At 47.0% G+C, this 16,751-nt stretch overlaps 2 protein-coding genes across 3 annotated transcripts in view; both read right to left on the bottom strand.

Annotated features, from left to right (window-relative positions):
* Window positions 1-7,427, bottom strand: part of LOC308158662 (syntaxin-1A-like) — a gene marked incomplete at its 5' end in the record, with an annotated part of 114,077 nt that extends 106,650 nt beyond the window's left edge. Inside the window, one exon of the mRNA XM_080532346.1 lies at window positions 7,398-7,427. Within this exon, the coding sequence (XP_080388472.1) occupies window positions 7,398-7,427 (30 nt within the window). The remainder of the gene's footprint in view (window positions 1-7,397) is intronic.
* Window positions 7,428-12,656: 5,229 nt separating this feature from the next.
* The window catches only part of bud23 (BUD23 rRNA methyltransferase and ribosome maturation factor), a 20,626-nt gene continuing 16,531 nt past the window's right edge, over window positions 12,657-16,751 (bottom strand). For both annotated transcript variants that reach the window (XM_080530856.1, XM_080530857.1), the window contains 2 exons: window positions 13,689-13,778; window positions 12,657-13,470 (listed from right to left, as the gene is read on the bottom strand). In XM_080530856.1, the coding sequence (XP_080386982.1) occupies window positions 13,416-13,470; window positions 13,689-13,778 (145 nt within the window). In that variant the 3' untranslated portion in view covers window positions 12,657-13,415. The remainder of the gene's footprint in view (window positions 13,471-13,688; window positions 13,779-16,751) is intronic.

The raw sequence follows: 16,751 nt of genomic DNA, 5'->3' as shown, positions 1-16,751 counted from the left end.
GGAGGACAGCGTTAGGAGGTTGGCCCTGTCGCTTCGCCCTCCTCCCGTAAAACAGTTCCTTCTCTCAGAAGGACTCAGTCGTTGGGGGAGGGGAGGCGGGACGGGGAATCCCCAACACGCCTGTCACAGCTTCCAGGAGGCCCTGGAAGTCGTGGTGGAGTGATGGGGAGGCGAGGGCGGGGAGCTCGTGAGCCTCTACCTGCCGCTCGCCCTCATCAGAGCTCTCTGACCCTGACACCGACACCGACCACTCAGCAAGGTGAGGGCGGCGTGATGCCAGGGCCGGCTGAGCGGGCGGGCCCATCCCTACTTGGGGAGGTGCCTGCCCAGAACGCCGCTCTGGGGCCTGTCCGAACGCATCATCGGCAGAGCTATCCGAGTCGGATAGCATCCCCGAGATAGCGTCCGCCAGGGGAATGCTCTCCTTGAACAGGCCATCCTCTTCTGCCTTTCCGCGACGGAAAGGAGAGAGCAGGGGAGGCAGCTGGGGGAGGCGACCAACGCCGCCTCGGCATGTTGGGGGCCGAGGCAGACGTGGCAGAAGTCGTGCTTGTCCTCCGCTGCTAGGAAGTCGCAGCGGCAGGCGTCCCGGAGGAACTTCTTCGTGGTCGGGGGCGGACGATCCATCGCTGAAGGGAAGTGTCTGGCGGGTTCTCCAGTCTCTTGTAGTCGTCCTTCTTGCAGTCTCAGATCTAAACCCGTGCTGACATTTTTGGGAGAATGAGGTAACGGAGGACGCCCCTTTTATAGCACCCCAGGGCGGGCGCGGACATCGAAAAATTCAGTCATTTGCTACTTTAGGTAGCGGGGTAAACCAATAGGAGCAGAGCTCCCCTATGGGGCGGAGCTCCACGATATAGAACAGCGCACGCGTGTTGATCTGGATAAGAGCGGGACGAACAGGCAATTTTACATTTTTCGGACCAATCAACTACCACGTCTGTTGCTTCGATTGCGTATGTTACTTCTTTTACATAAAGGGCTGTGAGAACGCCGCAAATCAGAGAAATAATTTATGCAACAATGTTGCAAACTCATCCACTTGCTCCGGGTCCTGATTTGGACTTTCATGTGAGAACATGACCTCAAACAATGACTGTGAGGATTCTCAGGGTATTTGTGCTGGGCCGGGTGTACTGGTGGTGGGGCGGGCTGGCTGTGTGGGGCGGCGGTGGCTCCCCGGGGGGGGGGGGGGGGGGGGGGGGGGGGGGGGTGGGGGTCCACCGCTGGGTGCTGGTAGGAAAACTGGTTAGTAGTCGCTCTATGAGTAGAGGGCTGCAAGGGAATTTTCCTGGCTCCATAGTGTACAGGTTTTTACTTTTGCCTGCTTGCGGCTCTGTCAGTATGTGAAGCGCATTGAGTTGCATCTTGTAAGAAATGCGCTATACAAATAACATTTGATTTGATTTGATTTACATATTGGTGTCACCGTTTCTAAATGACAGCCCGTTTTTATACATAGGGCACCGAAAGTAAAGGGACACTTGCCTTGAGAGGTGTTTCAGTAAGTCAGGTGTGTTCTGTCTAGGGCTGTCCATGTTAAACGCGTTAACACTCGCGATTAATCTGGAAACCTTAAACCTTGTCTGCAGACAAGTCGACACACCCCTTTTTTTCCTTACAGTACAGTTGAATTAAGGCTTCATACGTTTATTCAACCAGGAATATCCTATATTTTAGACTGGGACAGCGACACTAGCTTCAATAACAACGGAGGCGCCGACCTAACGGTATGAGTTGGTGAATAATTGATGACTGGAGTAGAGAGCTAGCTAGCTAGCTAGCCCTGCGCTAGGTTAAAAAAACAGACAGTGTTCTGAGACACAGTCAGCTGTCCTACCCGCTACGGTGTTTAGGTCCAGAACAGGTCTGCCAGTGACAAGGTCCGGTGTTACAAACCAGCTGTGAAGCTCAACTCGTAGCTTAAAAAGACTGTTGTACATGGACAGTGTGCCAACGGTAGCTAATGAGCGACACTAACGAGTAGAACAATAACAGCTGTTTGAAACGAGCGATACTACCTGCTACTGTCTGTGTACAATAATGCTTATTGAAAGCAGCACTTTGAAAATGTTCAGTTCACCAAGGAGAGAGACGCCGAACGAAATGTTCATTTGGAAAGTTCTTGTAAACAAACCTTCAAGTTGTAGTAGTCTAAGGGCCAATCCGAATTCACCCCTACGGCTTCGTTTTCACCCCTATGGCTTTAGGGGTAGGGGTGTCCCAATTCATATTTCATCGAGCCATGGCTTCATTTCGAGGGCTAACTATGACTTCGTTTCGAGCGATTCCAGGACCAGACTAGCTTTGAAGCCATATGGGTACGCTACCCCTTGATTCCAGGATGCATTGCGAATCATCGACAGAAATGTTATGGCGCTCTATTCAATGGGGAAATGTCATTACTTTCTCTGTAATTACTTATTAATAAAGATTTGAAAAATTATGATAACCATCTTAATATCTTAGTTTAATGTCATTACAATGCATTATAGACCTTTTCTTTATAAAAAGCATAACAAAAAAATCGCTTAAATGTCGAGGTGCTGTGTCTAACGTTACAGGCTGATTTGTGGACAGTCGCGCATATGACATATTTCCATGTCTGATGTCTAATGTCTTTACAACAAGCATAACAAAAAAATCGCTGTTATGCCGAGGTGTCTATGCTTAACATAGAAAGTTCCACAGTCCAGCTCGCTCGGGTTTAGCAGTAGAGGACTGGTTGCCTACCTGATCACTTCCATGATTAGACTATCAAAGCAGGACACCGGAGCACTCATATCTGCGCGTTTGTCACAGGCAGGGTGCGAAATAAGGGGGAGCTCGGGGAGCTATAGCTCCCCTAGTGGTGACATGAGCTCCCCTGGAAACATGGTTTGTGAAATTTTGGGGGAGCTCTAAAATATTCTAAATTGCGATGGATTTATTCCAAGTTGTGACGGATTTTACCTTGTGTAATATGATTTGTAGAGGCATACAATCTATTTTGATGTTGGTATTAGGTATATAAATGATATATAATAGCCTTTATAGCCTACATATAGGCCTTTATTGGCTACAACTATGCGACAGTAACTTGCAGCGGGGTGCACTGACGCTGAACCCCTCATAGTGATAAGTAGGTGGACAACGCGTGGTGCTGAAATAGCCGACATGCGGTGTGTGGTTTGAAAAAAGTCACGCCAGCTCAGTAAATAATTCAAACTTAATGTTTACTTATAGGCTATGTGAATGTGACTGCACCACACATGTGAACAGTAACAAAGCAAATGCAGTTTAATTTTATGAAAAACATTGACAACTAAATCGGTGCAAAAAAAAAAGAAGCTGAATCTGCTTAGCCTATGCTCCTGAAAAACATTTAATGACAGAGCAAACACGCTACATTACTAGGGATAATAATTACAATGAGCCATTCATTAAAAATAGAAAAAATAATATTAGGCTATTAAATCTCACTTAATGAGAAAACTGGCATCTCCCATCGGTCACTATTTGTTGGCTATCTGGTGATATGGACGTCTTTGAGTGTCTAGAAAAGCGCTATAAGTCTAATGTATTATTATTATTTATTATTATTATGGACGTCACTTTAATCCGGCAGTTCTCAAGGTTTTTATGCACCAATCGATTCCTCTAGCGCGTCTTTATCACATTCATTGACGAAAAGGACGACTCGCATGTACAGGTGGAAGGGAACATTCATTGTGAGCACGGAAAATGCGAGTCTCTCACAACGGCTTTGCATTGATGAAACCAGGTAGGATGAACGCATAGTTCGCTGTCCATTCCTCTTTAAATGCCCTGTTTTCACCGTCAACTTTCCTCTTTAGACCTTTGGAGAGTGACATGATGTTTCTCTTGCTAGCTAGCAGGTTAGCCAACTTCACCCGGCACCAAACAACCAATCCAATAATAATGTGACCTTGTAAGTCTGGGAGGAGGGGGGAATCATTATCAGAATAAAACTATGTTAAATAATTATTAGAATAAGTTAGGCTGCGCTACATCGTCAGTCCACACATGTATTATTCCAAACTATGGAAAAGGGTGAAACTACGTTGTTGAGAATCACAACACAAACTCGCTAGTCAAGCCAAAATACAGCAGCGAAATGGATTGGACTGCTACCTAGTTAACTAGAACACTACTTTACATTGTTACCTAGTTAACTAGAACACTACTTTACATTGTTACCTAGTTAACTACAACACTACTTTACATTGTTAGCAGGCTCACAAAACAAGCCGTGTTAGTTGACTAGCGATGTGTCATTGATTTTCGACAACGCGGAAATGTATTCACATTTTTCGAAAGAAAAGTCAAAGCATTAGAACGTAGAACGGAAAATCGCACGCGCGCTTTGCGCACGGAAAGCCACCGGCCCCGATTTGGCCAGAAATTTTTTTTCCGTCAGGAGATTTTTTGGGGGGCTTTAATCCCTGGGCTCCCCCGCACACCGTGATTTAATTCGCACACTGGTCACAGGGTGACAGTCCCTGTTCCTCTGCCCGGCGTCAGTCCAATGGAATCGTCAATGTGACAATCAATATGACAATCTAATCCGAGCAGTTGTTATTATGTAATATTATCGATGGATGTGCCATTTTTGATGGAGGGCGGTGAGCGGGAGACTCATCAAGGACATGTAGTTAATTAATGCAGTGGACAGCGGCTGTTTCTCCAGCGTTCCTGTCACTTCGGATTTCGGAAGGTCATAAAATTAAATCTGTAAGTCATGCATTTTTCCATGTTTCCCATTGATGGTATATGACGCCGTAAATTTAACTAAAGTTCAGCCGCGAAGTTGTTGCACTGTTGTCCTAAATCAGTGCAGACTGGCAGGGTAGGAGCACAGGTTTCATACAGGTTAGAGCGCCGTTATCTGATAATGAAGCGTTGTTCTTTTTTATTTGATGACTTGTTTGATCGATTGATAGCGTAAAAGTGAAGTTGTGAATGAGTCGCGAGCGTCAATGCTTTTCTACGATACTACTGATGACGTATCAGTCTTGAAGGGTTGTCCCATTTCATAGGGGTAGATTTCAACCCCGGCGGCTTGTGGCTCTGTTCGAAGGCCTTGGCTCGAAATCGAGTCACACTCGAAAACGAGCCATAGGGGTAGAAAAGGGAATCGGGATTGGGCCTAAATCTTATTCAACTAAAGAGTGTGAAAAGGGACTATTCACTTAGTCTCTTCAGAGACACTTATAGGGCCGGTTTCACAGACAAGGCTTAAGCCTAGTCCTGGACTAAATCACACTTTCAATGTAAAATCTCCATTGAAGATGCTATTTAGTCCAGGATTAGGCTTAAGCCTCGTCTGTGAAACTGGCCCATAGTGGTATTAGTATTCAGTGGTAATATAGTGGTGATATGATATTCAGTTTCTTAAATAGGCCTACTCACTGTAGCATTCATGTGGGTGAGCTTTGCAAACTATTTACAGGCGAGCTGTTTACATTCACTCTTTAGCAGATGTTACTTTGTAACTGTTATGTATGTGGTTGTCTGCTAATTAAGTCTGCAACTCGTGATGGATGTTGTGGACATAGTCAAGCACTCCCTGAGCCTTTTTTTTCTCTGCGAATTAAGAGATTGTAATCTTATTCAGAAATCATCAAAACTAAGCTGAGATGTTATAATAAAGTTTCCAAAAAACTGATTTGAATCTGATTCCTGAATCTGATTCCTCTAACCAGTTTGTCATGCATTTCTATATTCCAACACCCCATGTTTCTGTTTCATCTCCCCCAAAAATACAAGTAAATACTAGCATGTTAAACTTGAGATTAATCATCATTAAATCACAGCCTATTATTGTGATTAACTTGATCAGCATTAGTTCTGTCACATCACGTATGCAGGTAGCCTATAAGAGAGCTGTCAAAGTCTATTGATTCGAGGCTTTGCGTTTGCCTTTGGAGTTTGTTATTGCTGTCGGTCAACATGAGGACCAAAGAGACTAAATGAAAATGAAATCAATGAAAGACAAAGAAAGCCAATATGAGGCTGAAAAAATAATAATCCGAAAACCCACTCCAGTATCACAAACATAGCCAAAACCTTAGGCTTGACCAAAATCAATGGTTGGAACAATAGATCAATAAACAAGAAAAAAATAAAATAAATCGCAACCGGTCTGGTTTGGCCAAGGAAGACTTCTACACTACAGTGGATAGCCGAAGAATTCTCCTCATCAGAACCACTCTCCGAGGTAGTAGACGCCGTGAACATCTCAGGAACAACCATGCGGCAGAACTACGCTACCAGCCGGACTACAGAGGCTTCACTTCAAGGTGCAAACCACTAGTTCTCAAATTGGGAGGACAAGACGAGTCGGACCAAAAACATGTGTGGAAAAACATCTTCGCCTCATCCAACAGAACGTAGTCTCCACCCATCTGCTGTCTGGCCGACTCTCTGGCTGAGAAATATCGGCATGAGAATTAATTATATCTTGTTGAGCCCTCAGCCCTATAGACTTTCAACAAGACAGGCTCGCGCACACGCGCGCGCACACACACACACACACACACACACACACACACACACACACACACACACAGTCGGGAGAGGCTGAGAGGAGGCCAAATCACTGACCCCCCAGGGGGAAATTCTGACAGAGATCTCAGTTTAACACCAAGGAGCCTTGACCCCCCCCCCCCACCAAGGCCTCCCTCGCCTGTGTCTGAGGACCATTCAGTCACACAGACTATGCAAGGGTGGGCGCACACGAACGAACGCACACGCACACACACACACACCAGCCTAGGAAATCAAAAAATATGGATCAAAGAAACGGACTATACAATAAGGATGTGTGAATGATTGGAGTATATTGACCAGGAGTGACACTAACCAGCGCGCAACCTCTCCAACCTCAACTCCCACTGAATGGAGAGAATTAAACGCCCCTCACTCTCTCTCTCTGGTCTCATTATCTGCTATCAATTGCAGCCGACAACGCCTTAATAATCAATCAATAATGTGGCTTGAATAAAACTAGTTTCCTGTTGTATAAGGTAGGAGTAGACTTTGGTCAATGAACGATGTCACCTGACACGCAATTGAACGATAAGAGTAACTCGATGACAAACTACCACTACCAAACCATTGAGACATACCGACAAGCCGTTTCAGGCGTTAATTTGTGCTATCAAATGTACCGTATATTTCTATGCAAAAATATGTAATATTCTACAACTGTTGCTTGACACACCTGTTTCTCGGATCAACAAACAGACTTCTTGTAGGAGTCATATCCAGCTATTCATGCAATGTGCAACCCTATGTCCAATTGGCAGCAGTGGCACTCAAGAGTTTGAACCACTTTGCTCTGCGATTTAAACAACACTGTCAAACATCTCAAAGTGCCTCGTGCTGTCACTCACGTGTCTGAGTTCCTGCGTGCGGTCTTTCATTATCACTCCCAACGTAATAACAACACACTTATCCTCCAGCTCCGGTAACGCAGGCTCTGTGATGATGGTACCAGTTTCTCTGTCTAGCCTTATCTTATTTCTCCAAACAGCGCAGGGAGGGAGAGACTGGGCGAGAGGGAGGGAGAGACTGGGCGAGAGGGAGGGAGAGACTGGGAGAGAGGGAGGGGGAGACTGGGAGGGAGGGAGGAAGGGAGGGGGTGAGCGAAATGCGAGAGCGGACAAATCAGTGTCCAAGAGACAAGAGCGCGCGTTCCTCGCCTGGATGAGAGCGTCACTTCGCCACCGCTCCTATTATGGAAGGTGGGACCACTTGTTACGGCGTGACGCGCATGAAAGTTGAGGCGAGGCCACCCGCTTTTAACCCGAGATGTCCCAGCCTCAGAGATCTTTGCATTGGGGGGTTGTTATTGTGTTATTTATCATATCATTAAGGCTAACGAAACAATCTGTGGGGGGGCGGGGCTGGGGGTATATTTTTTTATATTACCAGGAATGATAGTCTGACGACACAAATTCAAAGGGAGAATCAAATTACTCGATTAGGAAAGATTCATCCAACAGGTTGTACAATTAATGAAGTGGGGGGGGGGAAATTCCATGTGACAGGGCGCCCTCTGTGGGCAGGGGAAGGAAGTTGAGGCAAGACCAGGTGCAAGAAGACAGGTGTTTAATTCACACTCCCACACAGGTGTACTGTGACAGCCTGCCTCAAATACTTAAAATAGAACATGAGCTGTGAGGGGGAAATGAATGTTAATGATAAAACAGGGTCCAACAGTCAGTGAACTGGCACTCCTCTCATACATACACAGTGAATATAATCTCAATCCTGTGGTTCGGCCATTGCGTGGTTGACCTCAGTCAGTCTGTGTAGAGGTGGAGGGGGGGGGGGGGGGGGGCAGGGAAGACAACCATCTCACTTCACCTGGGGGGTATTCCATCAACGTCACTCGCGAGACTTAAGTTATCAAAATAAGGCTGGATTTTTTAAGAAATCTCGTGGGATTTATCCAAATAAGACTGGATTGTCCTTAAGCGACGTTGATGGAATACCCCCCTGGCGAGTGACAATCAGTTGACCTTCCGTTCATAGAAATAGACTAATAATAATAAAAACAGAACAGCAATTTTTGTCATCCGTTTATCAAACTGTCTAATTCGTCCCATCCACAGAATTGAACAGAAACGGGCCCATAGTGGTATTAGTATTCAGTGGTAATATAGTGGTGATATGATATTCAGTTTCTTAAATAGGCCTACTCACTGTAGCATTCATGTGGGTGAGCTTTGCAAACTATTTACAGGCGAGCTGTTTACATTCACTCTTTAGCAGATGTTACTTTGTAACTGTTATGTATGTGGTTGTCTGCTAATTAAGTCTGCAACTCATGATGGATGTTGTGGACATAGTCAAGCACTCCCTGAGCCTTTTTTTTCTCTGCGAATTAAGAGATTGTAATCTTATTCAGAAATCATCAAAACTAAGCTGAGATGTTATAATAAAGTTTCCAAAAAACTGATTTGAATCTGATTCCTGAATCTGATTCCTCTAACCAGTTTGTCATGCATTTCTATATTCCAACACCCCATGTTTCTGTTTCATCTCCCCCAAAAATACAAGTAAATACTAGCATGTTAAACTTGAGATTAATCATCATTAAATCACAGCCTATTATTGTGATTAACTTGATCAGCATTAGTTCTGTCACATCACGTGTGCAGGTAGCCTATAAGAGAGCTGTCAAAGTCTATTGATTCGAGGCTTTGCGTTTGCCTTTGGAGTTTGTTATTGCTGTCGGTCAACATGAGGACCAAAGAGACTAAATGAAAATGAAATCAATGAAAGACAAAGAAAGCCATTATGAGGCTGAAAAAATAATAATCCGAAAACCCACTCCAGTATCACAAACATAGCCAAAACCTTAGGCTTGACAAAAATCAATGGTTGGAACAATAGATCAATAAACAAGAAAAAAATAAAATAAATCGCAACCGGTCTGGTTTGGCCAAGGAAGACTTCTACACTACAGTGGATAGCCGAAGAATTCTCCTCATCAGAACCACTCTCCGAGGTAGTAGACGCCGTGAACATCTCAGGAACAACCATGCGGCAGAACTACGCTACCAGCCGGACTACAGAGGCTTCACTTCAAGGTGCAAACCACTAGTTCTCAAATTGGGAGGACAAGACGAGTCGGACCAAAAACATGTGTGGAAAAACATCTTCGCCTCATCCAACAGAACGTAGTCTCCACCCATCTGCTGTCTGGCTGACTCTCTGGCTGAGAAATATCGGCATGAGAATTAATTATATCTTGTTGAGCCCTACAGGGGCGGATTTAGGATCGTAGGAGATCCGGGGCTTAGCCCAGAGGGAGAATGTAATGTGCGCGCGGAGCGCGCCGGAAAATTTTGCCTTCAACCTTCAACTTACCACCACCTTAAAGCGGACAAAAGGCACTGGAGAACACATATACATTCACACCCTTTAATGAAGCAAACTAATTGTGGTGGTTCTGGGCACAGAGGGAGGTCAGCACACGTAGCTCCCCCTGTCAGTCAGTCACCATCATTTATATTTGTATAGAATTACATAATTGATGGGCTGAGGCTAGTTATGTTACAGTATGTATATCAGGGCAGACTCTGTGCTCACCACTTATATTGTATTTAGAGTCTTGTCCTGTGTTATATGACGATATATTACATGTATTGTTGGCCTGTGTATAGTACTGTGAAATCAAATCCCCCCTGGGACATTAAACAAACTTAGTTAGTTAGCGTTACATCTTAGGATAGATTTGAGTCATGTTCTGTATACATACATACTACCAAAAGGGCATACTTAATGTGGTTACTCCATGTTTACTAGCTGTAACATTAACGTTACATCATTCTTTTTCACTTGTTACTCAGTCAACCAGAGTGCAGATATCAAAGACTATCAGCCTGTTATTCACTTTATTTGTATAAGTAGTATCCTTTGTTTGATTTCTTACCATGTACCGTAACAGTACCTTGCTATGTTTCATTTTCATTATAACATAACGTTATGTTATGATAGCCAGCTAGCATCAGCAAACCGGAAAAGTAGTGTCAGTGAGTCAGTCACCTTTCTAATAAGATTCACAAACCTGAAACATCATCTATGTCATCACTGCTGGTGATGTCATTCTTGCTGCTGATACTGCTGCTGCAACAGTTCTTGGCGCTTGTTTTGTTGAAAACAACTTTGGGATATCCATCCTTACAATTTTGCAAGTCAGGCACTGATTGAGATCACTTCTTCTTCAGGGCAGGGCAGGCTACGCAGTACGCAGGCTAATGTCGCGCAGCTGCTGCCTCTCTGTTGGACTCCGGTACTGCACGTTACTCAAGATTTTTTTTTTTTTTTTTAGTAAAACATTCGGGGCTTTTCAGAAAACATCCGGGGCTTGAGCCCCAGTAGCCACCCCCTAGCGCCGCCCCTGGAGCCCTATAGACTTTCAACAAGACAGGCTCGCTCGCGCGCGCACACACACACACACACACACACACACACACACACACACACACACACACACACACACACACACACACACACACACACACACACACACACACACACAGTCGGGAGAGGCTGAGAGGAGGAAGCTGAGGCCAAATCACTGACCCCCCAGGGGGAAATTCTGACAGAGATCTCAGTTTAACACCAAGGAGCCTTGACCCCCCCCCCCCCCCCCACCAAGGCCTCCCTCGCCTGTGTCTGAGGACCATTCAGTCACACAGACTATGCAAGGGTGGGCGCACACGAACGAACGCACACGCACACACACACACACCAGCCTAGGAAATCTAAAAATATGGATCAAAGAAATGGACTATACAATAAGGATGTTTGAATGATTGGAGTATATTGACCAGGAGTGACACTAACCAGCGCGCAACCTCTCCAACCTCAACTCCCACTGAATGGAGAGAATTAAACGCCCCTCACTCTCTCTCTCTCTGGTCTCATTATCTGCTATCAATTGCAGCCGACAACGCCTTAATAATCAATCAATAATGTGGCTTGAATAAAACTAGTTTCCTGTTGTATAAGGTAGGAGTAGACTTTGGTCAATGAACGATGTCACCTGACACGCAATTGAACGATAAGAGTAACTCGATGACAAACTACCACTACCAAACCGTTGAGACATACCGACAAGCCGTTTCAGGCGTTAATTTGTGCTATCAAATGTACCGTATATTTCTATGCAAAAATATGTAATATTCTACAACTGTTGCTTGACACACCTGTTTCTCGGATCAACAAACAGACTTCTTGTAGGAGTCATATCCAGCTATTCATGCAATGTGCAACCCTATGTCCAATTGGCAGCAGTGGCACTCAAGAGTTTGAACCACTTTGCTCTGCGATTTAAACAACACTGTCAAACATCTCAAAGTGCCTCGTGCTGTCACTCACGTGTCTGAGTTCCTGCGTGCGGTCTTTCATTATCACTCCCAACGTAATAACAACACACTTATCCTCCAGCTCCGGTAACGCAGGCTCTGTGATGATGGTACCAGTTTCTCTGTCTAGCCTTATCTTATTTCTCCAAACAGCGCAGGGAGGGAGAGACTGGGCGAGAGGGAGGGAGAGACTGGGCGAGAGGGAGGGAGAGACTGGGAGAGAGGGAGGGGGAGACTGGGAGGGAGGGAGGAAGGGAGGGGGTGAGCGAAATGCGAGAGCGGACAAATCAGTGTCCAAGAGACAAGAGCGCGCGTTCCTCGCCTGGATGAGAGCGTCACTTCGCCACCGCTCCTATTATGGAAGGTGGGACCACTTGTTACGGCGTGACGCGCATGAAAGTTGAGGCGAGGCCACCCGCTTTTAACCCGAGATGTCCCAGCCTCAGAGATCTTTGCATTGGGGGGTTGTTATTGTGTTATTTATCATATCATTAAGGCTAACGAAACAATCTGTGGGGGGGCGGGGCTGGGGGTATATTTTTTTATATTACCAGGAATGATAGTCTGACGACACAAATTCAAAGGGTGAATCAAATTACTCGATTAGGAAAGATTAATCCAACAGGTTGTACAATTAATGAAGTGGGGGGGGGAAATTCCATGTGACAGGGCGCCCTCTGTGGGCAGGGGAAGGAAGTTGAGGCAAGACCAGGTGCAAGAAGACAGGTGTTTAATTCACACTCCCACACAGGTGTACTGTGACAGCCTGCCTCAAATACTTAAAATAGAACATGAGCTGTGAGGGGGAAATGAATGTTAATGATAAAACAGGGTCCAACAGTCAGTGAACTGGCACTCCTCTCATACATACACAGTGAATATAATCTCAATCCTGTGGTTCGGCCATTGCGTGGTTGACCTCAGTCAGTCTGTGTAGAGGTGGGGGGGGGGGGGGGGGGCAGGGAAGACAACCATCTCACTTCACCTGGGGGGTATTCCATCAACGTCACTCGCGAGACTTAAGTTATCAAAATAAGGCTGGATTTTTTAAGAAATCTCGTGGGATTTATCCAATTAAGACTGGATTGTCCTTAAGCGACGTTGATGGAATACCCCCCTGGCGAGTGACAATCAGTTGACCTTCCGTTCATAGAAATAGACTAATAATAATAAAAACAGAACGGCAATTTTTGTCATCCGTTTATCAAACTGTCTAATTCGTCCCATCCACAGAATTGAACAGAAACGGATGTTTGGGAGTCCACGTCTTGGCGGTTCCGTCCCTTCAGACCATGCAGGCGGACTGTGTAGACCCCCAGGGTCCGGTTGTTCAAAACATTTAATCTGGATCAGAATGATCCTAATTCTTTTTTTTGCTTGATCCAGGATCAGATCTTATCTGGCTGGTTTTGAGTCGTAGAGGGGGAAATCAGCCAGCTCCATCTGACCCTGGATCAGAGGAAAAAAGATTAAAGGTTCTGAACAACCGGTGCCTTGGACCAGAACAGACTGACGCTGACTGACGGGACGTTAGAAGTTGGGTCGTCTCTGGCGGCCGGTGTACTTTGTGTCAGCGCGGACCTCCCTGCAAGGAGAATAATAATCAAACTGAATAATCCAAATAATAATAAATGCAATAATAGTCATCAAATGTTCCTTTTAGGGGAGACTAGAAGTGATGAGAGCAATGCTATGGAATAGAACTACAATTCTACTTTTTCCAAAGCTGATCTATTCCTCCACCCCCCCGCCGCCCCCCCCCCCCCAGCTCAGAGAAGGTCAGGTGTCAGAGAGGGTACCTACCGGCCCTGCCTTCTCCTCCTCTCCTTCTTCTCCATGATCCAGTCTTTGCCCTTCTTCGCTGACTTCCCCTTCATGTTCCTAAAGCGAGATCTTCACAGAGAGGGAGGGAGAGAGGGAGGGAGGGAGGGGGGAGAGGGGGGGAGAGGGAGGGAGAGAGGGAGGGAGGGGGGGGAGGGGGGAGAGGGAGGGAGGGGGGGGGGAGGGAGGGAGGGGGGGGAGGGGGGAGAGGGGGGGAGGGGGGAGAGGGAGGGAGGGGGGGAGGGGGAGGGAGAGAGGGGGGAGAGAGGGAGGGGGAGAGGGAGGGAGGGGGAGAGGGAGGGAGGGGGAGAGGGAGGGGAGAGGGAGGGAGGGGGAGAGGGAGGGAGGGGGAGGGAGGGGGGAGGGAGGGAGGGGGAGGGGGGAGGGAGGGAGGGGGGAGGGAGGGAGGGGGAGGGGGGAGGGAGGGAGGGGGGAGGGAGGGAGGGGGAGGGAGGGGGGAGGGAGGGAGGGGGAGGGGGAGGGAGGGAGGGAGGGGGAGGGAGAGAGGAAGGGAGGGGGAGGGAGAGAGGAAGGGAGGGAGAGGGGGAGAGGGAGGGAGGGGGGGAGAGGGAGGGAGGGAGAGAGAGAGGGAGGGGGAGAGAGGGAGGGAGGGTGAGAGAGAGAGAGGGAGGGATGGAGAAAGACAGGAGAGAGAGAGGGAGGGAGGGAGGGGGAGAGGGAGAGGGGGAGAGGGAGAGGGGGAGAGGAAGGGAGAGAGGGAGGGAGAGAGGAAGGGAGGGAGAGGGGGAGAGGGAGGGAGGGAGAGGGGGAGAGGGAGGGAGGGAGAGGGGGAGAGGGAGGGAGGGAGAGGGGGAGAGAGGGAAGGTGAGAGAGGGAGGGAGAGAGAGGGAGGGAGGGAGAGAGAGAGGGAGGGGGAGAGAGGGAGGGAGGGAGGGTGAGAGAGAGGGAGGGATGGAGAAAGACAGGAGAGAGAGAGGGAGAAAAAGAAAAGGGGGGGGGGGTTGGTGTGCAGTCATTTCTATGTAACTCATTCAGCCCTGAGGGTGAATAAAGTGGCCAAAACTGTCATCCTTCTAGAGAGCCACGGGTGACTTTATTCACCGGAGCCACATCAATGATGATGCTTCATTTTTGTAGCCATTCAAAGCCCTGTTGCTAGGTAAACACCACATAGAACATTTGGAACACTCTAGGTTGGCGAGTGTTCCGGAACTCTTTGGCAGTCGGTGAGTTAAGGCCAATGCACACGGCGTGCGATTTTGTCACACGACAACATTCGATTCTCAATTCTTTGAATTATTTCAATTGGTGTGAATGGAGAATCGAATGTTGTTGTGCGATAATATCGCATCGCACGCCGTGTGCATTGTCTCATTCAAAACAATGGAATCGAATTCGGCGGTGCGACAAAATCGGGGCCGTGTGCATTGGCCTTTAAACACACACACAAACTAGGGTTGCGTTGGTAAATTCGCTCCGCTGCCGGAGCGCACACTGGGTTTCAACGTCATTAAAAGGGACCGAGTCACCAATTTGGATGAGAGGCCATTCCATGAGTGCTGATCCCATTTCCCCGGAGCGAATTTACGAATGCACACCCTGTATTCGGTTGTTAAGTCTGACGTCAAAAGTGACGTTTAGCAATTTCCGGGTCCAAACCAGAAATTCCCTGCACCATAGTACCAGTGTACTACAGCGGTAGAATGACAGTTCAATAGTTTTTTAGACTGGGATCTATTCGTTAGGGTTGGGTACCGGTTACTTTACATTCGGTATTTACCGTACCGAATTGCAAAGGAGATTTCGGTACCTCATTTCGGTACTTTTCTATTTTTTTTCCCCCTGGTGTCCGGTGTCATGCAACAGTCAACCACACGTGACTGAGTCGTGACGTGACATCGCCTGTTAAATTTCCAATCAGTGCGTGTCGTGGTAGTGAGCTGAGCAGTTGTGTTACGAGTTAAGAAGAGTGAGTTTATAGTAAGTGTAGTAATATAGTTAGTGAATTTATACTAAATTATTATATTATCTGAATTGTATTATTATTATTATTATTATCATCATCATAATTAGTGTTGTTCCGATACCGATACTGGTATCGGCATGGCCACCGATACGCACAAAAATGCTGGTATCGGTATCGGCGAGTACTAACAATATAACACCCGATACCAAACTTTCACTATCGCGGAAAAACAAACACGTAACTGTGGTTGTCGAGGAGAGGAGCGGTGGAGCAGCGAGGCTCACCTCAGGTAACCTGCTGTCCCTTCCAGCTGCTCAGAGCCCAAGCTAAGCTATGCTACCGGGGCAACGTTCGGAAAGTCCCCCTGAGAGCGCCGGAGCGCACACTGGGCTCCGACGTCATAAACGGACCGAGGAATCCGATTGGACAAGAGGCGTTCTACGAGTGCCGATCAGTTTCCCAGAGCGACTTTTACCAACGCAGCCCTCAGACATAGACTACGCCACTCCGCTTAAAGCGATACAACCCACAGCCAAGATAGGACACATTTTACAGGAAAAACATATCGACCTTAATCGATATTTATTTCGGTTGCACAGTCTAGCACCGCCACCGGCGTGCTGGAGAGAGTTCAAATAATAATAATAATGTCCGCGCGGCCGCTTCTCCGAGTCCCGCCCAGCTGTTCCCCTTTCGGGATAGTTCTCGGCTCCGTCTCCGCGCCACACCCACTTGTTTGAATTGTTTACATATGCAGAACACAGAACACACATGCATTAGTGGTGCAGGAAGGCCTACTGTCACAGCGGAGTGTGTGCGACGCGCTGGCCAATGGGAGAACGATCATCGGCCACTTCAAGCATTCCCCACTGGCCACTTCACGTCTGCAAACTGTACAGACTGAACTTGGAATGCCTAAAAAAAAAAAAAAAAACGCCGTGGTATCGGATCGGTACTCGGTATCGGCAAGTACTGCACGGTCAGGTATCGGTATCGGTATCGGGATCAAAAAATGGTATCGGAACAACACTAATCATAATCATATTATCGAATTTCGCTAGCTAGCCTAGCTACGAGGTCACCGAGAATGCCGAAGGCCCTAATGAAGCAGCGTTCTA

Source organism: Nansenia antarctica (genome assembly GCF_963989245.1).
Source record: "Nansenia antarctica genome assembly, chromosome: 5".
In the NCBI taxonomy this organism is placed as follows: domain Eukaryota; kingdom Metazoa; phylum Chordata; class Actinopteri; order Argentiniformes; family Microstomatidae; genus Nansenia; species Nansenia antarctica.
This window is presented reverse-complemented; position numbering and strand designations above follow the sequence as displayed.